The sequence below is a fragment of the Scyliorhinus torazame genome, chromosome 7 (assembly GCF_047496885.1).
Source record: "Scyliorhinus torazame isolate Kashiwa2021f chromosome 7, sScyTor2.1, whole genome shotgun sequence".
In the NCBI taxonomy this organism is placed as follows: Eukaryota; Metazoa; Chordata; class Chondrichthyes; order Carcharhiniformes; family Scyliorhinidae; genus Scyliorhinus; species Scyliorhinus torazame.
In genome coordinates, this window is record NC_092713.1 from 291,759,916 (window position 1) to 291,786,451 (window position 26,536).

The window sequence follows — 26,536 nt, forward strand, 5'->3', positions numbered from 1 at the left end:
CTCTCGGCTCTTAAATTCAATCCCTCTGTTACTGAACGCTAGCACACCATAGGCCTTCTTTACAGCTCTATCCACTTGAGTGGCAACTTTCAAAGATGTATGAACATAGACCCCAAGATCTCTCTGCTCCTCCACATTGCCAAGAACTCTACCGTTAACCCTGTATTCCGCATTCATATTTGTCCTTCCAAAATGGACAACCTCACACTTTTCAGGGTTAAACTCCATCTGCCACTTCTCAGCCCAGCTCTGCATCCTATCTATGTCTCTTTGCAGCCGACAGCAGCCCTCCTCACAATCCACAACTCCACCAATCTTCGTATCATCTGCAAATTTACTGACCCACACTTCAACTCCCTCATCCAAGCCATTAATGAAAATCACAAACAGCAGAGGTCCCAGAACTGATCCCTGCGGTACGCCACTGGTAACTGGGATCCAGGCTGAATATTCGCCATCTACCACCACTCTCTGACTTCTATCGGTTCGCCAGTTCGTTATCCAACTGGCCACATTTCCCACTATCCCATGCCTCCGTACTTTTTTGCAGAAGTCTACCATGGGGAACCTTATCAAATGTCTTACTAAAATCCATGTACACTACATCCACTGCTTTACCTTCATCCACATGCTTGGTCACCTCCTCAAAGAATTCAATAAGACTTGTAAGGCAAGACCTACCCCTCACAAATCCGTGCTGACTATCCCTAATCAAGCAGTGTCTTTCCAGATGCTCAGAAATCCTATCCTTCAGTACCCTTTCCATGACTTTGCCTATCACCGAAGTAAGACTAACTGGCCTGTAATTCCCAGGGTTATCCCTATTCCCTTTTTTGAACAGGGGCACGACATTCGCCACTCTCCAATCCCCTGGTACCACCCCTGTTGACAGTGACGACGAAAAGATCATTGCCAACGGCTCTGCAATTTCATCTCTTGCTTCCCATAGAATCCTTGGATATATCCTGTCAGGCCCGGGGGACTTGTCTATCCTCAAGTTTTTCAAAATGCCAAACACATCTTCCTTCCTAACAAGTATTTCCTCGAGCTTACCAGTCTGTTTCACACTGTCCTCTCCAACAATATGGCCCCTCTCACTCGTAAATACAGAAGAAAAGTACTCGTTCAAGACCTCTCCTATCTCTTCAGACTCCATACACAATCTCCCACTACTGTCCTTGATCGGACCTGCCCTCGCTCTAGTCATTTTCATATTTCTCACAGATGTGTAAAAGTCCTTGGGGTTTTCCTTGATCCTACCTGCCAAAGATTGTTCATGCCCTCTCTTAGCTCTCCTAATCCCTTTCTTCAGTTCCCTCCTGGCTATCTTGTATCCCTCCAACGCCCTGTCTGAACCTTGTTTCCTCAGCCTTACATAAGTCTCCTTTTTCCTCTTAACAAGACATTCAACCTCTCTTGTCAACCATGGTTCCCTCACTCGACCATCTCTTCCCTGCCTGACACGGACATACATATCAAGGACACGTAGTACCTGTTCTTGAACAAGTTCCACATTTCACTTGTGTCCTTCCCTGACAGCCTATGTTCCCAACTTATGCACTTCAATTCTTGTCTGACAACATCATATTTACCCTTCCCCCAATTGCAAACCTTGCCCTGTTGCACGCACCTATCCCTCTCCATTACTAAAGTGAAAGTCACAGAATTGTGGTCACTATCTCCAAAATGCTCCCCCATTAACAAATCTATCACTTGCCCTGGTTCATTACCAAGTACTAAATCCAATATTACCCCTCCTCTGGTCGGACAATCTACATACTGTGTTAGAAAAGCTTCCTGGACACACTGCACAAACACCACCCCATCCAAACTATTTGATCTAAAGAGTTTCCACTTAATGTTTGGGAAGTTAAAGTCACCCATGACTACTACCCTGTGACTTCTGCACCTTTCCAAAATCTGTTTCCCAATCTGTTCCTCCACATCTCTGCTACTATTGGGGGGCCTATAGAAAACTCAAAACAAGGTGACTGCTCCTTTCCTATTTCTGACTTCAACCCATACTGCCTCAGTAGGCTGATACTCCACGCACTGCCTTTCTGCAGCTGTTATACTATCTCTAATTAACAATGCCACCCCCCCCCCCCCCACACCTCTTTTACCACCCTCCCTAATCTTATTGAAATATCTATAACCAGGGACCTCCAACAACCATTTCTGACCCTCTTCTATCCAAGTTTCCGTGATGGCCACCACATCGTAGTCCCAAGTACCGATCCATGCCTTAAGTACACCCACCTTATTCCTGATGCTTCTTGCGTTGAAGTATACACACTTCAACCCATCTCCGTGCCTGCAAGTACTCTCCTTTGTCAGTGTTCCCTTCCCCACTGCCTCATTACACTCTTTGGCGTTCTGAATATCGGCTACCTTTAAACAAAATATTACTAACAGAATATCCAAATTAAATCAAAATAATGGGACATGGCAACCCAAACAAAAATGCCTAACAATGCCCATTTTACATGGAAGAAAGAGATTGAGACACCGCATTGCTGGTGTAGAATGGTCCCCTTGGATGCACATTTTGGCTTCTGAACATATGCAAGCAGTTGAATGAATCATAGATCTGTGCATGGTGGATTTGACCAAACACATCAGTTAGTACCTTATAGATTTTTCCTGTGCACCAGGTGACCAAAACAAACTAGATAGAGCCAAAGCCAAAAGAATATATAATCTCCTAAAATACCAGAGGCACATTGCAGCCTCTGGCATTGCAAGCAGAGATGGAACAATGTGCAATGGAATTCATTGGGATGAATGGAAAAGGAAAGCGATTTGGTATGATAATTGATCATGTCCAAAAATTATCTTGCAGATATGAACTAGTTAGCAACTAAGAAAGTTAGCATTTGGTTACATCTGAGCAGTTCTCGGTACCACACCAGAACATTTATAATGCTTTTTCATAGGTCACTAGTGAGGGCAAATCTGAAATATGTTACACAGCTTTGATGACCTTTTAAAGGATATAGGTAAACTGGAATAATCTCAGAGGTGAAAAATGAGGATTCAAGCTATGTTACAAAGAAAGACTTGGGAAATTGAATGTACCTTCACTGAGAATCAACTAAAAGACGCGATATGGGTCTTTAGAATAATGAAATGTATCCATATATGGTAGAAACAAGCAGGCCATTTTCTTTTGACAGGGAACAGAGAATTTGAAAGTACAAGTTTAAAAAAACAAAATCCCAAGCGTGATCAAAAATTCAAAGAATCTTTTTCCACAGGAGAATGACTGTAATACAGACTACCGAGGTTAATTCCAAAACAAAATACTGCGAATGTTGGAAATTTGAAATAAAAGCAGAAAATGTGTGAAATACTCAGCACCTGTGGAGCGAGAAAGAGAGTTAGTGTTTCAGGTCATGACCTTTCAACTGTTCTGAAGAATGACCTGAAATGTTTTCACTCTCTCTCTCCCTCCACAGAAAATACTAGACCTGCTAGTCCAGTGTTTTTCTGCCTTTAGGTTAATTGCTACCTTTAACAATTACCTTAGCTTAATGCCAATTGACAGCTATATAGATATTATATCCATCTTTATAGATATTGAAATTATTATGGATATATGATTTGCCCCAGCCATTTCAAAAATAAAAACAGGGCACCGAGATCTTGCGTGAGATAGGGGAAAAATTCATGATTGATGTAGGTACGCACTGGCTGTGGAATATTCTCCTTGATGGGCACACAATACTTTCTTATTCTAAGCTTTCTCTCGTCCTTTGGTTCTCAGTATGTTTGAGACATTCCTAACAGTATCTGTTGGACATTCCCGATGTTTCCAATTCCTACTCTCCCATCTCTTGTTTCTATTTCCTCAAGTCTTTCTTGTTGAATCTAATTGCCTTTCCATTCTTTATTTCCTTTCAAACCCTTTTGTGATGGCAAAATGACGAAAAGGCTGAAGCCAAATGAAACTCGCTTGAATGGAACAGTAACCGGAGCTCGGTTATCTGATGAATGTGCAGTTCTTATGCTACGGTATCGTGAATAATAATTGTCTTTCCCCACTTCAGGTATCCTATGTAAAAGCCATTGACATCTGGATGGCTGTCTGCTTACTCTTTGTCTTCTCTGCACTATTGGAATATGCAGCTGTTAACTTTGTGTCTCGTCAACATAAAGAGCTTCTGAGGTTTCGCCGGCGAAGACGCCTGCACAAGGTAGGGGCTAGAGAGATAAGGACAAAAGACCATCCCCAGTAAATAAGCAAAATACTGAGGATGCTGGAAATCTGAAATAAAAACAGAAAATGCTGGATAAATTCAGCAGGTCTGGCAGCGGCTGTGGAGGGAAACAGAGGTCTAAATGACCCTTCTACAGAACTTCCCAGCATGTATGCACTCAGTTACAGTATAACTAGAGAGGCAGTGACAGGAGACTTTTTGTCATCTATATACACACAAACAAAATGAACCCAAGATGAGGGACAAGGAAATTATTTCCCGAAGACGCATGGACTGCAATTTACATTTCGATGGCAGCTTTAACAGGGATAAGAGCATCAAGCCACTTCGCGGAAGACTAAACCATCTAAAACTGATGCCGAGACAAGAAGGAGATATTGGAAGAGTTGAATTAAAAATGTGGTAAAAGAGGGATGTTTAAGGAGGGTCTAAATGGAAGAGGGGAGATGGAAAGGTTTTAGGCAGGGAATTCTAGAGCAAAGACCCTGGACAGCTAAAGGTACAGCCATCAATGGTGGGGTGAAAGGAGTGAGATAGTCACAAGAAAAAAGAATCAGCGAAGCAAGGAGCTCTTGGATGGTTGTCGAGCTAGGAAAAGTTACTCAGATAGCAAGGCATGGGATCTTGAGAATGAGAATCTCAAAACAACTAGAAAATGAACATTCCCTACATAAGAAAGCATTCTTTACTTGAGGGCGGAAGACTATTTGTATAAGGGGGAAAGTATCACTAACTATAAATTACATTGTAAGAAGTCTTACAACACCAGGTTAAAGTCCAACAGGTTTGTTTCAAACACTAGCTTTCGGAGCGCTGCTCCTTCCTCAAGTGAATGAAGAGGTATGTTCCAGAAACATATACATAGACAAATTCAAAGATGCAAGACAATGCTTAGAATGCGAGCATTTGCAGTTAATTAAGTGTTTACATATCTAGATATAGGGGTAATCTCAGGTTAAAGTGGTGTGAATTGTGTCAAGCCAGGACAGTTGGTATGATTTCGCAAGCCCAGGCCAGATGGTGGGGGTTGAATGTAATGCGACATGAATCCCAGGTCCCGGTTAAGGCTGCACTCATGTGTGGCTATAAGTTTCTGCTCGGCGATTCTGCGTTGTCGCGCGTCCTGAAGGCCCCCTTGGAGAACGCTTACCCAGAGATCAGAGACTGAATGCCCTTGACTGCTGAAGTGTTCCCCGACTGGAAGGGAACATTCCTGCCTGGTGATTGTCGCGCGATGTCGGTTCATTCGTTGTCGCAGCGTCTGCATATTCTCGCCAATGTACCATGCTTCGGGACATCCTTTCCTGCAGCGTATGAGGTAGACAATGTTGGCAGATTCTCACGAGTATGTACCGCGTACCTGGTGGGTGATGTTCTCACGTGTAATGGTGGTATCCATGTCGATAATCTGGCACGTCTTGCAGAGATTGCCATGACAGGGTTGTGTGGTGTCGTGGTCGTTGTTCTGAAGGCAGAGTAGTTTGCTGCAAACAATGGTTTGTTTGAGGTTGCGCGGTTGTTTGGAGGGCATTCAGCCTCTGATCTCTGGGTAAGCATTCTCCAAGGCGGCCTTCAGGACGCGCGACAACGCAGAATCGCCGAGCAGAAACTTATATCCAAGTTCCGCACACATGAGTGCGGCCTCAACCGGGACCTGGGATTCATGTCGCATTACATTCAACCCCCACCATCTGGCCTGGGCTTGCGAAATCATACCAACTGTCCTGGCTTGAGACAATTCACACCACTTTAACATGGGGTTACCCCTATCTCTGGATATGTAAACACTTAATTAAATGCAAATGCTCGCATTCTAAGCATTGTCTTGCATCTTTGAATTTGTCTATATATATGTTTCTGGAACATACCTCGTCATTCACCTGAGGAAGGAGCAGTGCTCCGAAAGCTAGTGTTTGAAACAAACCTGTTACCTTTAACCTGGTGCTGTAAGACTTCTTACTGTGCTCACCCCAGTCCAACACCGGCATCTCCACATTATAAATTACATCAGAAGTTATTACTGATATTGAACTTGTGGTTAAACGACTTCGGCCTAAACTCAGATCATGTACGTAAATCATGGTATTGGGGCTACTTTTCTACTCAGATAGCATTATGAGTGCATTTCACATTCTTTTTCCTTTCTGTTTTGAGCCTGATGGGACTGAGTATGAATGATAGAGCTGCATCTTAAATAATTTCCCTTTCATGTATGTGCTCATCAAGATGAAGGTTTCAGAGCAAGGGAACTGAATTCCTCCACATTTACATCCATTTGTCAGCAGCTAGCTTTTGTAAGTCATAGCCAGATGTAGAATAAAGCTCCCTTCACTTAAACTTTTAAGCTCCATCTCTGAATAGCATCTTCATTCTACACCGCCACAACCTTTCCTTTTCCAATCTAGTCATTTTTGTGGCTTGCCTGCCATAAAAATACTTGAACCTCATCATTCCAAAGTATCCCAAAGAATGATGATTTTTGTTGATGGAGGCCTATAGTCTCAGTTCTAGGACATCACTGCAGGAGTTCCTCAGTGTAGTGTCCTAGTCACAACCATCTTCAGCTGCTTAATCAATGACCTTCCTTCCGAAATCAGGTTAGAAGTGGGGTTTCTCACTGAGGATTACACAATGTTCAGCGGGATTCACGATTCCTCAGATATTGAAACAGTCCATTCCTGAATGCAGCAAGACGCGGACAACATTCAGGCTTCGGCTGGCAGGTGGCAACTGACATTTATTCCACACAACTGCCAGGCAATCAATGACCACATTTAACAAGAGAGGATCTAACCTATTCCCCCTTGACATTCAATGGTGTTAACATTGCTGAATCCCCCACTATCGACATTCTAGGGTTGTCATTGATCATATGTTTACCTCAACCATCCATACAAATACAGTGGCTCTCACCTCCTGACTCCCCAAAGTCTGTCCACCAACTTCATGGCACAAATCAGGACTGTGATTGAATCCTCTCCGCTTCCCTGGATGAGGGCAGGTCTAACACCACTCAAGAAGCTCAATACCATCCAAGACAAAGCAGCCTGCTTGGTCAGCACCCAATCGACCATCTTAAACATTTATTCCCTCCACCACTAACACACAGTAGCAGCAGTGTGTATCATGTACAAGGTGCATTGCAGCAACTAGCCAAGGTTCCTTTTGTAAGGGGCCACGAAAGGAGTCCACAGTGAGTTGTCGAGAAAAACAAAACTTATTTTATTTAACACATTAACTATTATGTACAGCTCCAGTAATTCCCTACTGGGTCGGTGCCTGACTGGCCGACTATTTAGTCAAAGGCACGTGAACTGTGTTAAGGGTCCTCCTCCTCCTTATCGGAGGGGGGACGACATGTGAACTGTGTTAAGGGTCCTCCTCCTCCTTATCAGGGAGTGGGGGGGGAGGGGGAGCTCATATTCTGGAAGCTCCATGCGGCAGTAGATCATTCCTACCTCGTCATCCATACCCCATGAGACCCCTGTGGGTTATATCAGTTCCATTCACAGCACATTCCAAACTTGCAATCTTTTTCACCAAAAAGGATAAGGACAGCAGATGCAGGGGAACACTACCACCTGGAAGCCCTCCTTCAAGTCACAAACCATCCTGACGTAGAACTAAATCACTGTTACTTCTCTAGTACTTGGTCAAAATCCTGGAACTCCCATCTGAACAGTACCATGGGTGTACTTCCACCATATTGACTTCAGTGGGTCAAGAATGGCTCACCACCACCTTCTCAAGTCAATTAGGAATGGGCAACAAATGCTGGCCTTGTCAGTGATGCTCATATCCCCTGAACAAAGAAACAAAATTGTCATTTGGAAGCCTGTCATTTGGTCATAAGAAGCAGATTTATTGCGGAAGCCTTTTACACACTGAATTCCCGTGCGTGATTCAGAAGGTAGGTGACAAGCAGAAACCAGGGATAGGAATAACTTTGGTCACTATGTGTGATGTCAGTGTCAATACATTTGGTGAAGATGTCTTGTATCAATATTTGTAACAAAATCGCAAAGAAAAGGTTAGGTGTTTTTCATGTGCCAGTGCAAACTCGATGGGCCGAAGGTCCTCTTCTGCACTATATGTTCTGTGATTCTGTGAAAAAGGTTGCATGGATTTTTGTAGCTGATCTATTACTCAGTTATGATGGGTTTCACAAACATTGGGAGTGATTTTGCACCCGCGTTTGGCGTGAGCGTAAATAGTGGCGTGGACGCAAAACTTCACAAGAATCAGAAAACGAGATTCCTGCCGGCGGAATCTTATTTTACGGTTTTCTATGCCCCTCACCGGTGACAGGGCATGAACCTCATTTCAATAAATTGTTTTAAATGTAAATATCAGTAAAAGGCTTCCCCATCATATGCTACCCCCTCACTGAAAACTAATACAAGTCAGCGATGTTTACAGCAGGTTTTAAAAATTTGAAACAGTCGCGGGGAACCCACTGGGGGCACAAAGGTAAGCATAGCCCCTGGTAGGGAGAAGGACATGCCCGGACAGGGTGGCACTGCCAAGGGACTGTGCCAGGGCAGGCCCTCTGGGAAGCTCCATTGGAGAAAGGCTCCCCTTATGTGTGGGGTGGGGAGGGTCGCCCTGTTGCTTGTGTGGAGGGGGGATGAGGATGGCCATCCCGCTGCTTGTCAGGGTGTGGAGGGGTCAACCTGATGCTTGTGTGGGGGGGAGGGTGTTGGGGGTAGCTTATTTCAGACACAAACCGGACACCCTTTGAAGATAGTGCCCCAATCTCTGTGAAGCCAGTGTTGCTGACGCGATCAGGCCCCACCCCGCCAGTGTAACGGTGGAAACCATGCCCCCATATTCTCTGTGCACAGTGCCAGAGAATCTGGGGAGAAAACTCAGCTTTACAGCTGAAAAGCTACACGCAGGTTTTCTCACCGAAACCAACACTCTGACAATTTATCGGAAGATTCCGTCCATCGGATCAAATTGGTGATGACTCTAGAGGAACTTAATATTCTCATTGATTAGGCACCCAGTAGCATTTTCCAGTAGGAGTCTGCTGCTTGTGCATCAGGCCTGTCACAGTTCCTTAAAGGGAAGGTTGTTTCATGGACATAACATACAAAAAGCAGGTCTAGATAGTATAATGCGAGTTGTGTTGTAAGGTGTCTTTTGGTGCCAGCTTTGTAACATCTGTCATTTTCTATAGTTATAGGGTTGAATATATTAGTGCACCCAAACAACAGCCGCTAACAACAGCTTGCATCCTTTTTGCTAACATTTGCAAACACAAACACAGTTACTCATGTATCAGAAGATTCTGTTGGTAAAGTTGAGGAGGTAGCACTGAAAAGGTAATAATAATCTTTATTCTTAGTGTCACAAGTACGCTTACATTAACACTGCAATGAAGTTACTGTGAAAAGCCCCTAGTCGCCACACTCGTGCTCCTGTTTGGGTACACTGAGGGAGAATTCAGAATGTCCAATTCAGCTAACAGCACGTCCTTCGGGGCTTGTGGGAGGAAACCAGAGCACCCGGAGTAAACCCACGCAGATACGGGGAGAACGTGCAGACTCCGCACAGACAGCGAGCTTAGCTGGGAATCAAACCTGGGACCCTGGCGCTGTGAAGCAACAGTGCTAACCACTGTGCTGCCGTACCGCCCCGGTATAGGATATGCCTAATGACTAGTAACTGCTAGCAGCAGACGAAGAGCAGCAACATGGTGGAAACTATATTTATTTCCTCGTGCGTGAGGAAATTCAGCAATCCAGTGAAATTGGGCCGTCTGGCACTGGTCAATGACACAGGAAAGAAAATACACTACACTGACTGAAAGACTAGACCATGGATCTTACACCTGTGGCCAGGCAGCTGGTGCAGAGGAATCCCTCTGCAAGCCTGGAAGAAGATGCAGTGCAGAAAATTGAATATAGTTTTGTCTGCTGTCATGGTTCAAGTTGAATGCCGGTTCCTTGTAGCAGATAGAACTGACCTATCGGTTGTCCAATGATGACTTGAAGCCGGCAGAATGAGCGTGCCACGGTCACAGCCAGGTACTTGTGATAGAGCCAGCAAAACGCAGGAGAGGAGTCGGAGATTTAAAAGCGGGAGAGGAGCCGGAGATTTAAAAGCGGGAGAGGAGTCGGAGATTTAAAAGCGGGAGAGGAGCCGGAGATTTTAAAGTGGGAGAGGAGCCGGAGATTTAAAAGCGGGAGAGGAGTCGGAGATTTAAAAGCGGGAGAGGAGCCGAAGATTTAAAAGTGGGAGAGAAGGTGGAGATTTAAAAGCGGGAGAGGAGCCAGAGATTTTAAAGTGGGAGAGGAGCCGGAGATTTAAAAGCGGGAGAGGAGCCGGAGATTTAAATGCGCGGGAGAGGAGCTGGAGATTTGAAAGTGGGAGAGGAGCCTGAGATTTAAAAGCAGGAGAGGTGCCGGAGATTTAAAAGCGCGGGAGAGGAGCCAGAGATTTAAAAGCGGGAGAGGAGCCGGAGATTTATAAGCGGGAGAGGTGCCAGAGATTTAAAAGCGCGGGAGAGGAGCCAGAGATTTAAAAGCGGGAGAGGAGCCGGAGATTTAAAAGCGGGATAGGAGCCAGAGATTTAAAAGCGGGAGAGGAGCCGGAGATTTAAAAGCGGGAGAGGAGCCGGAGATTTAGAAAGTGAGGGAGAGGAGCCACCTCCTCTAACCTAAGGGGTTGAGTGAATATCAGGTAAGTTCTTTCTTTCTTTCTTTTTCTTGTTTCATTCGCAAGTTATCTAGAGAGGATGGCAGGGAAGGCAGTGCAATGTTCCTCCTCCAAAATATTTGAGGTGAGGGACACTGTCAGTGTCCCTGCTGATTTCATGTGTGGAAAGTGCACCCATCTCCAGATCATCAAAAACCGCGTTAGGGAACTGGAGTTGGAGCTGGATGAACTTTGGATCATTCGGGAAGCAGAGGTGGTCATAGATAGAAGCTTCAGGGATGTAGTTACTCCGAAGAATGAAGATAGATGGGTGACGGTGAGAGGGGCTGGGAGGAAGTAGTCAGTACAGGGATCCCCTGTGGTCATTCCCCTCAGTAACAAGTATATCGCTTTGGATACTGGTGGGGGGGGGGGTGGGGGGGGGGGGGACTTACCTGGGGTACAGGTCTCTGGCACAGAGTCTGTCCCTGTTGCTCAGAAGGGAAGGGGGGAGAGGAGTAGAGCATTAGTCATTGGGGATTCCATAGTTAGGGGGACAGATAGAAGATTCTGTGGGAACAAGAGAGGCTCACGGTTGGTGTGTTGCCTCTCAGGTGCCAGGGTCCGTGATGTCTCGGATCGTGTTTTCGGGATCCTTAAGGGGGAGGGGGAGCAGCCCCTAGTCGTGGTCCACATAGGCACCAAAGACATAGGTAGGAAAATGAATGGGGATGTAAGGCAGGTATTCAGGGAGCTAGGGTGGAATCTTAGAGCTAGAACAAACAGTTATTTTCTCTGGGTTGTTACCCGTGCCACGTGATAGGGAGACGAGGAATAGGGAGAGAGAACAGTTGAACACGTGGCTACATGGATGGTGCAGGAGGGACAGATTCAGATACCTGGATAATTGGGGCTCATTCTGGGATAGGTGGGACCTCTACAAACGGGATGGTATACACCTGAACCAGAGGGCTACCAATATCCTGGGGGGGGGGGGGGGGGGGGGGGGGATTTGCTAATGCTCTTTGGGAGGGTTTAAACTAATTCAGCAGGGGGATGGGAACCTGAATTGTAGCTCCAGTGTACAGGAGGTTGAGAGTAGTGAGGTCATGAGTAAGGTTTCAAGGTCGCAGGAGTGTACCGGCAGGCAGGAAGGTGGTTTGAAGTGTGTCTACTTCAACGCCAGGAGCATCCGTAATAAGGTGGGTGAACTTGCGGCATGGGTTGGTATCTGGGACTTCGATGTTGTGGCCATTTCGGAGATCTGGATAGAGCAGGGACAGGAATGGTTGTTACAGGTTCCGGGGTTTAGATGTTTCAGTAAGCTCAGGGAATTTGGTAAAAGAGGGGGAGGTATGGCATTGTTAGTCAAGGACAGTATTACGGTGGCAGAAAGGACATTTGATGAGGACTCGTCTATTGAGGTAGTATGGGCTGAGGTTAGAAACAGGAAAGGAGAGGTCACCCTGTTGGGAGTTTTCTATAGGCCTCCGAAAAGTTCCAGAGATGTAGAGGAAAGGATTGTAAAGATGATTCTGGATAGGAGCGAAAGTAACAGGGTAGTTGTTATGGGGGACTTTAACTTTCCAAATATTGACTGGAAACGAGTACTTTAGATGGGTCAGTTTTTGTCTAATGTGTGCAGGAGGGATTCCTGACACAGTATGTAGATAGGCCAACGAGAGGCGAGGCCACATTGGATTTGAAACTGGGTAATGAACCAGGTCAGGTGTTAGATTTGGAGGTAGGTGAGCACTTTGGTGATAGTGACCACAATTCGGTTACGTTTACTTTAGCGATGGAAAGGGATAGGTATATACCGCAGGGCAAGAGTTATAGCTGGGGGAAAGGCAATTATGATGCGATTAGGCAAGACTTAGGATAGAACATAGAACATAGAAAAATACAGCACAGAACAGGCCCGTCGGCCCACCATGTTGTGCCGAGCCTTGTCCTAGATTAATCATAGATTAACATAGAGTTGCGCAGGAGGCCATTCGGCCCATCGAGTCTGCACCGGCTCTTGGAAAGAGGACCCTACCCAAGGTGAACACCTCCACCCAACACTAAGGGCAATTTTGGACACTAAGGGCAATTTATCATGGCCAATCCACCTAACCTGCACATCTTTGGACTGTGGGAGGAAACCGGAGCACCCGGAGGAAACCCACGCAGACACGCACAGACAGTGACCCAAGCCGGAATCGAACCTGGGACCCTGGAGCTGTGAAGCAATTGTGCTATCCACTATGCCACCGTGCTGCCATTAAGAACAAATTAATCTACACTATATCATTCTACCGTAATCCATGTACCTATCCAATAGCCACTTGAAGGTCCCTAATGTTTCTGACACAACTACTTCCACAGGCAGTGCATTCCATGCCCCCACTACTCTCTGGGTAAAGAACCTACCTCTGACATCCCCCCTATATCTTCCACCATTCACCTTAAATTTATGTCCCCTTTTAATGGTTTGTTCCACCCGGGGAAAAAGTCTCTGACTGTCTACTCTATCTATTCCCCTGATCATCTTATAAACCTCCATCAAGTCGCCCCTCATCCATCTCCATTCTAATGAGAAAAGGCCTAGCACCCTCAACCTTTCCTCGTAAGACCTACTCTCCATTCCAGGCAACATCCTGGTAAATCTCCTTTGCACCTTTTCCAAAGCTTCCACATCCTTCCTAAAATGAGACGATCAGACCTGTACACAGTACTCCAAATGTGGCCTTACCAAAGTTTTGTACAGCTGCATCATCACCTCACGGCTCTTAAATTCAATCCCTCTGTTAATTAACGCTAGCACACCATAGGCCTTCTTTACAGCTCTATCCACTTGAGTGGCAACTTTCAAAGATGTATGAACATAGACCCCAAGATCTCTCTGCTCCTCCACATTGCCAAGAACTCTGCCGTTAACCCTGTATTCCACATTCATATTTGTCCTTCCAAAATGGACAACCTCACACTTTTCAGGGTTAAACTCCATCTGCCACGTCTCAGCCCAGCTCTGCATCCTATCTGTCTCTTTGCAGCCGACAACAGCCCTCCTCACTATCCACAACTCCACCAATCTTCGTATCGTCTGCAAATTTACTGACCCGCCCTTCAACTCCCTCATCCAAGTCATTAATGAAAATCACAAACAGCAGAGGACCCAGAACTGATCCCTGCGGTACGCCACTGGTAACTGGGTTCCAGGCTGAATATTTGCCATCCACCACCACTCTGACTTCTATCGGTTAGCCAGTTCGTTATCCAACTGGCCAAATTTCCCACTATCCCATGACTCCTTACTTTCTGCATAAGCCTACCATGGGGAACCTTATCAAATGCCGTACTAAAATCCATATACACTATATCCACTGCTTTACCTTCATCCACATGCTTGGTCGCCTCCTCAAAGAATTCAATAAGACTTGTAAGGCAAGACCTACCCCTCACAGATCCGTGCTGACTATCCCTAGTCAAACAATGTCTTTCCAGATGCTCAGAAATCCTATCCTTCAGTACCCTTTCCATTACTTTGCCTACCACCGAAGTAAGACTAACTGGCCTGTAATTTCCAGGGTTATCCCTAGTCCCTTTTTTGAACAGGGGCACGACATTCGCCACTCTCCAATCCCCTGGTACCACCCCTGTTGACAGTGAGGACGAAAAGATCATTGCCAGCGGCTCTGCAATTTCACCTCTTGCTTCCCATAGAATCCTTGGATATATCCTGTCAGGCCCGGGGGACTTGTCTATCCTCAAGTTTTTCAAAATGCCCAACACATCTTCCTTCCTAACAAGTACTTCCTCGAGCTTACCAATCTGTTTCACACTGTCCTCGCCAACAATATGGCCCCTCTCATTTGTAAATACAGAAGAAAAGTACTCGTTCAAGACCTCTCCTATCTCTTCAGACTCAATACACAATCTCCCGCAACTGTCCTTGATCGGACCTACCCTCGCTCTAGTCATTCTCATATTTCTCACATATGTGTAAAAGACCTACAGAATTGTGGTCACTATCTCCAAAATGCTCCCCCACTAACAAATCTATCACTTGCCCTGGTTCATTACCAAGTACCAAATCCAATATGGCCTTCCATCTGGTCGGACAATCTACATACTGTGTTAGAAAAGCTTCCTGGACATACTGCACAAACACCACCCCATCCAAACTATTTGATTGAAGGAGTTTCCACTCAATGTTTGGGAAGTTGAAGTCACCCATGACTACTACCCTGTGACTTCTGCACCTTTCCAAAATCTGTTTCCCAATCTGTTCCTCCAGATCTCTGCAACTATTGGGGGGCCTATAGAAAACTCCTAACAAGGTGACTGCACCTTTCCTATTTCTGACTTAAAGCCATACTATCGCAGTAGGCAAATACTTCTCGAACTGCCTTTCTGCAGCTGTTATACTATCTCTAATTAACCATGCCACCCCCCACCTCTTTTACCACCCTCACTAATCTTTTTGAAACATCTGTAACCAGGGACCTCCAACAACCATTTCTGTCCCTCTTCTATCCAAGTTTCCGTGCTGGCCACCACATCGTAGTCCCATGTACCGATCCATACCTTAAGTTCATCCACCTTAATCCTGATGCTCCTTGCGTTGAAGTATACACACTTCTACCCATCTCCGTGCCTGCAAGTACTCTCCTTTGTCAGTGTTCCCTTCCCCACTGCCTCACTACACGCTTTGGCGTCCTGAATATTGGCTCCCTTAGTTGCTGGACTACAATTCCGGTTCCCATTCCCCTGCCAAATTAGTTTAAACCCTCCCGAAGAGTACTAGAAAACCTCTCTCCCAGGATATTGGTGCCCCTCTGGTTCAGATGCAACCCGTCCTGCGTGTACAGGTCCCACCTTCCCCAGAATGCGCTCCAATTATCCAAATACCTGAATCCCTCCCTCCTACACCATTCCTGCAGCCACGTGTTCAACTGCACTCTCTCCCTATTCCTAGCCTCGCAATCACGTGGCACCGGCAACAAACCAGAGATGACAACTCTGTCTGTCCTGGCTTTTAACTTCCAGCCTAACTCCCTAAACTCGTTTATTACCTCCACACCCCTTTTCCTACCTATGTCGTTGGTACCAATGTGCACCACGACTTCTGGCTACTCCCCCTCCCCCTTAAGGATCCTGAAGACACGATCCGAGACATCCCGGGCCCTGGCACCCGGGAGGTAACATACCTTCCGGGAGTCTCGCTCGCGACCACAGAATCTCCTATCTATTCCCCTAACCATTGAATCTCCTACTCCTATTGCTTTTCTATTCTCCCCCTTCCCTTCTGAGCCCCAGATCCAGACTCAGTGCCAGAGACCTGGCCGCTAGGGCCTTCCCCCGGTAGGTCATCCCCCCCCAACAGCATGCAAAACGGTATACTTGTTTTGAAGGGGAATGGCCACGAGGGATCCCTGCACTGTCTGCCTGTTTGTTTTCTTTCACCTGACTGTAACCCAGCTGTTCGTGTCATGTACCTTGGGTGTGGTTACCTCCCTGTAACTCTTCTCTATCACCCCCTCTGCCTCCCGGATGATCCGAAGTTCATCCAGCTTTAGCTCCAGTTGCCTAACACGGTCTTTGAGGAGCTGGAGTTGGGTGCACTTCCCGCAGGTATAGTCAGCGGGGACACCGCTGGTATCCCTCACCACCCACATCCTATAGGAGGAGCATGCAACTGGCCTAGCCTCCATCCCCTTTTACCTTACAGAATGTAGCTGCCCTGTGGACCAACTGGACCTCCGCCCTCCGACTCTGCTCCCAGTCAGCTGCACTCTCTGTAAACTCCTGGCTCCCTTCTCGCTCTTTGCGAAAATGTAGGAAACAAAATGAAAGGAGCACCTTACTCCCTCCTCACCTAATTCCCTCAGTCACCAAACTCTCACTATAGCACTCAAATGCACCAAATTCAGCACTCCCTCAGTCACCAAACTCTCACTATAGCACTCAGATGCACCAAGTTCAGCACTCAGTGCAAACAAAGTCTGCACTGAAGTGGATCACTTTTATACTGTGAATCTAGCCTCTGAAAACTGGCCTAATCCAATTAACCAATTAACAAGCAAGTACCTACAAGTAGAACCTTTGTTTAAAGCTGATTGAAAATTCACCTTCTTCTAAACCAAACAGCAACTTTTAAGTTAATTAACTAAATAAAAGAAAGACTAGACTTTAGATAAAAATTAACCTTTATACACCTTCAGTCACCAAACTCTCACTTTGGCACTCAAATGCACCAAATTCAGCACTTTTAGGATGCATAGGATGGGGAAGGAAACTGCAGGGGATGGGCATAATTGAAATTTGGAGCTTGTTCAAGGAACAGCTACTGCATATCCTTGATAAGTATGTACCTGTCAGGCAGGGAGGAAGTGGTTGAGCGAGGGAACTGTGGTTTACTAAAGTAGTTGAATCACTTGTCAAGAGGAAGAAGGAGGCTTATGTAAAGATGAGGCGTGAAGGTTCAGTTAGGGCGCTTGAGAGTTACAAGCTAGCCAGGAAGGACCTAAAGAGAGAGCTAAGAAGAGCCAGGAGGGGACATGAGACGTTCTTGGCAGGTAGGATTAAGGAAAACCCTAAAGCTTTCTATAGATATGTCAGGAATAAAATATTGACATGGGGTAAGAGTAGGGCCAGTCAAGGACAGCAGTGGGAAGTTGTGCATGGAGTCCGAGGAGATAGGAGAGGCGCTAAATGAGTATTTTTCGTCAGTATTCACACAGGAGAAAGACAATGTTGTTGAGGAGAATACTGAGATACAGGCTACTAGACTAGACAGGATTGAGGTTCATAAGGAGAAGGTATTAGCAATTCTGAAAAGTGTGAAAATAGATAAATCCCCTGGGTCGGATGGGATTTATCCTAGGATTCTCTGGGAAGCTTTGATCTTTATGTCGTCATTGTCTACAGGAATAGTGCCAGAAGACTGGAGGATAGAAAATGCTGTCCCCTTGTTCAAGAAGGGGAGTACAGACAACCCCGGTAACTATAGACCAGTGAGCCTTACTTCTGTTGTGGGCAAAGTCTTGGAAAGGATTATAAGAGATAGGATTTATGATCATCTAGAAAGGAATAATTTGATTAGGGATCGTCAACACGGTTTTGTGAAGGTAGGTCGTGCCTCACAAACCTTATTGAGTTCTTTGAGAAGGTGACCAAACAGGTGGACAAGGGTAAAGCAGTTGATGTGTATATGGATTTCAGTAAAGCGTTTGATAAGGTTCCCCCACGGTAGGCTATTGCAGAAAATACGGAGGCATGGGATTGAGGGTGATTTAGCGGTTTGGATCAGAAATTGGCTAGCTGGAAGAAGACAAAGGGTGGTGGTTGATGGGAAATGTTCAGACTGGAGTCCAGTTACTAGTGGTGTACCACAAGGATCTGTTTTGGGGCAACTGATGTTTGTTATTTTTATAAATGACCTGGAGGAGGGTGTAGAATGATGGGTGAGTAAATTTGCAGATGACACTAAAGTCGGTGGAGTTGTGGACAGTGCGGAAGGATGCTGCAGGTTACAGAGGGACATAGATAAGCTGCAGAGCTGGGCTGAGAAGTGGCAAATGGAGTTTAATGCAGAAAAGTGTCAGGTGTTTCATTCTGGAAGGAATAACAGGAATACAGAGTACTGGGCTAACGGTAAGATTCTTGGTAGTGTGGATGAGCAGAGAGATCTCGGTGTCCATGTACATAGATCCCTGAAAGTTGCCACCCAGGTTGAGAGGGTTGTTAAGAAGGCGTACGGTGTGTTAGCTTTTATTGGTAGAGGGATTGAGTTTCGGAGCCATGAGGTCATGTTGCAGCTGTACAAAACTCTGGTGCGACCGCATTTGGAGTATTGCGAGTAGTTCTGGTCGCCGCATTATAGGAAGGATCTGGATGAATTGGAAAGGGTGCAGAGGAGATTTACCAGGATGTTGCCGGGTATGGACCAAAGATCCTATGAGGAAAGGCTGAGGGACTTGAGGCTGTTTTCGTTAGAGAGAAGAAGGTTAAGAGGTGACCTAATAGAGGCATACAAGATGATCAGAGGATTCGATAGGGTGGACAGTGTGAGCCTTTTTCCTCGGATGGTGATGGCTAGCACGAGGGGACATAGCTTCAAATTGAGGGGAGATAGATATAGGACAGAAGTCAGAGGTAGGTTCTTTACTCAGAGAGTAGTAGGGGCATGGAATGCCCTGCCTGCAACAGTAGTGGACTCGCCAACATTAAGGGCATTTAAATGGTCATTGGATAAACATATGGACGATAAGGGAATAGTGTAGATGGGCTTTAGATTAGTTTCACAGGTCGGCGCAAAATCGAGGGCTGAAAGGCCTGTACTGCGCTGTAATGTTCTATATTGTCTATATTGATGTTGCTGCTGGCATAGCAAGTTCTGTCAGCCTGGCTGTGGTGCCTGCTAATCATCTTGGCTTATTTTATTTCAAACAGTGCACATTAAGAATGAAATATTGTCATTAGGCTGCTTTCCAAAAGAAACCCGAGCATTAAACTAATATTGACTTGCCAAAGAGTGTTGCTTTTGATCTAGCTTCCAGTTAGATACAGTAGCTCACTGTGAGGTAGAGAGAACATTGATATTCTGGGGAATAGGTGACAGATCTTCAAGGAAGTTTCTCCTTAGAATTCCCACAGTGCAGAAGAAGGCTATTTGGTCCATCGAGTGTACATCGACTATCTAAAAGAGCACCCTGCCTCGACCCACTCCCCTGGCCTATCCCACCTAGCCCCACCTAACCTGCACATCTTTGGACTGTGGGAGGAAACCGGTGCACCCGGAGGAAACACAGACACAGGGAGAAAATACAAACTCAACACCGTCACCCAGGGCCGGAATTGAACCCAAGTCCCTGGAACTATGAGACAGCAGTGCTAACCACTGCACCCCCCCCCCAAATGGTGTCTGAAAAAAGACGTACTGTTAGGTAATTTGGACATTCTGAATTCTCTCTCAGGGGCCGGAATGTGGCGACGAGGGGATTTTCACAATAACTTCATTGCCGTGTTAATGTAAGCCTAATTGTGACAATAAAGATTATTATTGTTATATATCCACCTTTTCTTGCTGTCCTCCAATCCATTTGGATAACAAAAAGCTATGAATCACAGATTTAAATTTAACAATTATTATGGCATCAATTGCTGTTTGCGAATCACAGTTCCAAACTTCAATCATTCTTTGCGTGTAGGACTGGTGCCTAATATCACTCCTGGAAGGTTTGTCTCCAATTTCTAGAAATTGTTACCTAGTCCCAGGGTCAAATCTTCATCTGGGTATTTGCAGCTTGGAAACTGTACACCTGACCCACATGTGCCTTCACATGTCATTTTTGTCTTCACATGGGTTGGGTTCACAGTGTATATTGCAAGCCACTTTGGCTGCATAAGGCACGTGGGTGTGAAGCCCACTTCAGTCCTCCAACGCAGCAGCCCAGCTGTCGTCGTCGTCCCCCATCCCTGCCAACCATGGCTCCACTGTGCTCCATGCCAGGTTCGCAGAATGCCCATACTACCCCATACTCCTCTATGCCCCCATGTATCCCCTTATGCACATGTACATTCCTTGGAAGTTATGCAATAGCAATGGGAATGATTTTAATTTCCCGAGGGAAAAAAATAAACATCTCATCATCTGATAAAAGCCTTCATTAAACACATTACCATTGCGAATGTGCAGGAAAATGCATCAGGCATGTGAAAAAGCCTTGCAATACTTGTGATCTTATTAGCTGCATGAACAAACCAGAAACCACATCAAAGGCATAATCTGTTATCATAACCTCTTGAAATTGTCAACTCGGTTGAAAAACACAGATGAGCCTGTTGGGTTGAAACCCATTAGCACTTGAAATTCAGCAAATCATTCATAATTGCTATAGATATCAAAGTACTGTCAGAGTAAGAAAGAACAGAAGGTGTTAATTTCAATTTCAAAACAGAGTGCCTGTCAATCGATGGACGGGAGCAGGTGGTTCGATTTTTATCCAAGTGTAGATTTTCTTCAGGTAGCAGAAGCAGTTTTTTTTTAAATCAGCCAAAAGCATGTAAATCACAGTACGAAGTCTTACAACACCAGGTTAAAGTCCAACAGGTTTGTTTTGATGTCACTAGCTTTCGGAGCGCTGCTCCTCCCTCAGGTGACCTGAGGAACCTTCCTCCTTCACCTGAGGAAGGTGCAGCGCTCCGAAAGCTAGTGACATCGAAACAAACCTGTTGGACTTTAACCTTGTGTTGTAAGACTTCGTACTATGCTCACCCCAGTCCAACGCCGGCATCTCCGCATCATGTAAATCACAGCAGAAGAGATGACAGCGCAGGTTAACAGGCCATTTTGTAACATTTGTCACTGCATTATGGTGCTTTCTCCTTTGCAAAAAGTATTGTAATACATGTGACCAATTTACACAATGCTATTCAATGTAAGGATTAACTTGCCATTAAAGAACAAATCCCTGTGATGAACCACTGAATTTAAACACATCTACATTACAATACACATCTAATAGCGACATCTGAAGGTCTGAAAAAAGTTGACATTTGCTTTTCAGAAAGTTCCCGATTTCCCAGTAACGTTTCCATTTTCTTCATGAGCTCTCAAACCTGGTGTGCTTTTAATGGTCTTCCAAACCCCCCACCATCAGACAAAAATGGTGTGCAGGAGGAAATCCAATTTTTGTCCACCGCTTAAAATGGAGAGCCTGACCTCACCGGGAGCAGGTGTGCGTTTTTCACACTAAGCATTTACAACCTGCAAAAAGGCCAGAGAAAAATGGCATAGGGTCAGGAGTGTGGAGAAAACTTGGATTTCCTTCAAAAAAGAACTGAATATGTGCATTTTCACATGAAAACGCACCTCTGTGCTCAGATGAAATTTCAGCCCCTAGATGCCTATGAAAATAGAATGGATAGAAATAAACTCTCTATTTCCTTTTATAATCTGAAAACTTCACCCAAATCACTCTTTATTGATTGATTTATTGTCACATGTACCGAAGTACAGTAAAAGGTATTTATCTGAGGCCAAGGGAACGTACACAGTACATACATAGTAGACAAAAAGAATAATCGACAGAGTACATTGGCAAATGATACATCGACAAATAGTGACTGGTTACAGTGCGGAACAAGGGCCAAACAAAGCAAATACATGAGCAAGAGCAGCATAGGGTATCGTGACTAGTGTTCTTACAGGGAACAGGTCAGTCCGAGGGAGAGTTGTTGAGCAGTTTAGTAGCTGTGGGGAGAAGATGTTCCTCTGTCTGGATGTGAGGCTCTTCAGACTTCTGTATCTTCTGCCGGATGAAAGGGTCTGGAAGAGGGAAAACCCTCCTAAATTCCAGGGACTACAGTGCCAATTTATGACATTTATTTCAAACATGACAAAATAATAAAACACTACATTATGCAGCACATTCATAAAATAAATACAAAGTAATATACAGATCTCCTCTCATAAATTAACCCCTGAAGTCCCGATATCATTTTGGTAAATCTATGCTACACTCCCTCCAAGGTATGGTGCCTAGAATTGTTCACAGTATTCCAGGCATCATCTCACCAGAGCTTTGTATAACTGAAGCATCACTTCATAATTTCTAGTCCTCTAGATATGAAGGGCAGCATTCTATTAAACTTTTCACATTTTAATGATCTAGCTTTGTGGCATCTGCAAATTTGGATATGGGGCTTTGTCAACATCAAAGTTGATGATAAATGCAGTGAACGTTGAGGCATTAACACAGATCTTAGTGACATGACTTGACACAATCTGCCAATTGAGTACCTGCCCATTATCCTCACTCTATCTCCTTCCACTCAGCGCATTTTCTATTCAGGACAATAGTTCATTTACAATTTCAAAGGCTTCAAATTTATCTAATGGTCTCTTTTGTGGGACTTTATCAAATGTTTTCTGGAAATTCATATAAAATATCACTTCTACTTCAGTTCTCTTTCTCCTACTTTAATCACCTCTTCAAAAATAATTCAATCAATTCTTCAGGCGTGACCTCCCCTTTACAAATCCACGCTGTGTTTCTCTCCAATCAGCTGAAAATGTTCAAGCTGCTCAGATTCTGTCGGTGAGATCTTCCCGCTGTTCATGCCATTGGGATCTTCTGGTCCTGCAAACGGTTTCCTGGCAGCATTGGGTGGATTCAGTAGGATATCTTTAATTATAGATTAGCAATATCCTGACAGCAGAACATAGGCAAACTGATCTACAATTTCCTGATTTCCTTCTGTTACCTTTCATAAATAACTGAGTGACATGCACAATTTTCCAACAGAAAGAAACTTTGGAAGATTTTAGTAAAGACAAAGGGGGAGGGCGGGATTTTCCGGGGCGGATTGCCTGCAGCGGGAAGCCCAATGGCCCAGTGAATCGGATGTCGGGCAGAAAACGGGGTTCACGACTAGTGGGGACATGCAAATAGGTCATTATCCCTAAATTGAATCTCTTTTACGGGCAGGACCCTGATTCACCTGCCTCCTTGGATGCGCCAGCGGGGGTTCGCACAGCTCTCCAGCCGAGAGTCTTGCAGCCATGAATTGGTGCAAGTCCTGACAAACAAGGACTTGGCAGCTTACACTCCGAGGGCTGGCAAAGGGTTGAGTATCCTCACTACAATTGCCTCCAGGGTGTCAAGGGGTCCTTCATGGGAGGTAGGGGGTCGGTTGGGGCTTGTGCTGGGCTGTAGGGACTCAGGACAGGGGTCTTTACTAGGATGGAAGTCTTTTGCCTGGTGTTCCGAACTGAAGCCTTTAAACAGTCTGTCAGCATCTCAAAATTAAAGCTCTCTGAGAATAAAGTGGAAGTCTTCCCATATGCAGCCTTAAACAATTTTAAAGAACTGAAACATGTCAAGTTCAAAGATCTGTGAGGAGAAAGTAAAAGTATTTCCTTTAATATGGTGGAAACCTTTGAAGTGGTGTTCTTGCAGCCAATTTCATTGCCCTTTAAAGTATTGAAGTCTTTCTGCAAGCTTAGAAGTTTAAAAGCTTTGAACTGCATTGTTTACATTCAATTTCACAGATCATTCATTTTTACAAACCTTTTGATTACCAGGTCAATGCAGTTTCAAAGGGAGGATCCATTAACTCTGAGGAGCAGCTGTTTTTCTAACCGCAGTTTTTTTTAAAAAGAGGCTGCCTCTTTGTTTTCACGCGCTTCCAGGTTCTCAGAAAATATGAAAAATATTTCTAAGTGCCATTGCATGCCATGTCAGAGTCGCCCCTTGTGCCAGTGAGAATAACTCAGGTTTTCCCACTGGCTGGATTCAAGAGAATCGTGCCCATTTGCAATGTTCACACCAACTTTTATTTGGTAATGCACTATGTTTTACCCATAGTGATGCCAATTGACTTAAATTATTACAGTTTAATGGAAATTTTAGCATGTCTGTTAGTTTACACCTCATCAAATCATATCTCTCAATGAATCAATGTCTTGACATAATCAATGGAAAGACTATTTCATTGTTTTGTGAAGAATGGACCATTCTATATATAGGCCAGACTTCTCCAGCCATTGGGATTCTCTTCTCCCACTGGCAGTCCCCCCCCCCCCCCCCCCCCCCCCCCCCCGCCCATGGGTTTCCCAGTGGCGCGGAGTGGCTTCAATAGGAAATCCCATTGACAAGTGGCGGGAAGAGAGAATCCTGCCACCAGCGAATGGCGCACCGCCGGGGTCCGGAGTATCCCGCCCACAATTTCCAAAGAATACCTGACAAGCACTGGCACTGTAATCACAGTGGTTTGAGCTTTTAAAATTTGACTGGAAATGTGATCCACACAATTTTTATATTAGAAAATGCTGGAAATATTCAACAGGTCCATAAGCATCTATGGAGAGAGAAGTGGAGTTAACATTTCAAGTCAATGACCTTCCACCAGTTTATGTTCATTTTAATATTTTAGTGAAATACTGTATCATTTTTAAATCTATTTTTTTGGATAATACAGCAATCTGTTACGAATAATGAGCTGTTTGATGCTGCTGACTTCGAAAGATTCCCTTGTAGAGTCCACCCATCTGTTTGAATATAGTCGCCCACACTTGTTCAAGAGTGAGATCATTTTAAAGAAGAGATAGATCGTCATTTTGTTTCTGTTGAATGTCTTTCTTTTGTTTTATAATTTAAATTTCTTGAGTCCTACGAAAATGAAGACAATGATGGTATGATCAAATTACAGTACTTGCGAAAGATAATTGTGATATGATAGTCTTCACATTAAAGGCGGCGAGTTGAAGGTAGCAGTACCACTCAGTTCTGGTATGGGCGGCACGATAGCACAGTGGTTAGCACTGTTGCTTCACAGCGCCAGGGACCCGGGTTCAATTCCCGACTTGGGTCACTGTCTGTGCGGAATCTGCGCATTCTCACTGTGTCTGCGTGGGTTTCCTCCGGGCGCTCCGGTTTCTTCCCACAAAGTTCCGAAAGACATGCTAGTTAGGTGAATTGGACATTCTGAATTCTCCCTCAGTGTACTCGAACAGGCCGGATTGTGGCAACTAGGGGATTTTCACAGTAACTTAATTACAGTGTTAATGTAAGCCTGATCTCAACATTCTGAATAGCCTGCAGCAGACCTTTAAGCAATGCAAGATCTAAAATGTACGAGCTCTGACTAACACAAACCAGTTTAATAATCCCAATCTGAATAGCTCATTTTAGTGGATGCCTGGAACATGTCAAATAAACCCCAAACAATTTAGTGGTGGCCAAAATGCTACTGAAACTACTTTGCTAATTGGTTATCCTTGCATCCATATTAAACCCTTATAAGAGTGCAATATAAAATTGAGACCTCCCCTCTCTCCACCCTATGTTTCATGATTCAGTGCAGTAATTCCTCACTTTGCATTGCAGTTGTGTTCCTGAAAAGTGCAACTTTAAATGACACAACATTAAGCAAACTAATTTTTCCCATTACAACCAATGTAAAAGCTTTAGGTTGGTTCTATAGGGCCTTGTTTGTTGCAGTATTTTGTCAGAACAAACTTTAAAACTTTATACCCTGTAAATTTCCATACTTTACTTTGCTAAATAACTGTTTTCGTAAATTATAGAATCATAGAACTTACAGAGCAGATGGAGGCCATTCGGCCCGTCGAGTCTGCACCGGCCCTTAAAAAGAGCACCTGACTGAAGCCCACGTATCTACCCTATCCCCGAAAGCCAGTAACCCCAACTTGACATTTTTTGGACACTAAGGGCAATTTAGCATGGCCAATCCACCTAACCCGCACGTCTTTTGAACTGTGGGTGGAAACCGGAGCACCCGAAGGAAACCCACACAGACACGGGGAGAACATGCAGACTCCCCACAGACAGTGACCCATGTCAGGATTCGAACCTGGGACCCTGGAGCTGTGAAGCCACAGTGCTAACCACTATGCTACCGTGCTGCCTAACTTCTAAAATAAATTTGGAACTGTCAAATAAATATGTTCACTCTTTCCACTTGCTTGCCACTCGCCACCTCTCTGTACAATTCAATCCTGATTGTGCTCCCTGACTTTCCCACTGGCTGACCCAACTGCTGGCCTCTTCCCTCTCCTGAATGGTGGCAGCCATGAGCGGGAGAGGCAGTCAGCGCAAGGGTGGTCAAGCGGGAGACTCCTTGATGACCAAGAAGAGTGGGGAGTGGGAGAGGCCGCTCCA

General features: G+C 45.0%; 1 protein-coding gene across 3 annotated transcripts in view; it reads left to right on the forward strand.

Moving 5' to 3' along the window:
• LOC140427091 (glycine receptor subunit alphaZ1) overlaps positions 1 to 26,536 on the forward strand; it is a 212,357-nt gene that overhangs the window by 156,224 nt on the left and 29,597 nt on the right. For 2 of the 3 annotated variants that reach the window (XM_072512600.1, XM_072512599.1), the window contains one exon: positions 4,050 to 4,196. The exons of the other annotated variant lie outside the window; for it this stretch is intronic. In XM_072512600.1, the coding sequence (XP_072368701.1) occupies positions 4,050 to 4,196 (147 nt within the window). The remainder of the gene's footprint in view (positions 1 to 4,049; positions 4,197 to 26,536) is intronic. 3 annotated transcript variants of the gene reach the window in all.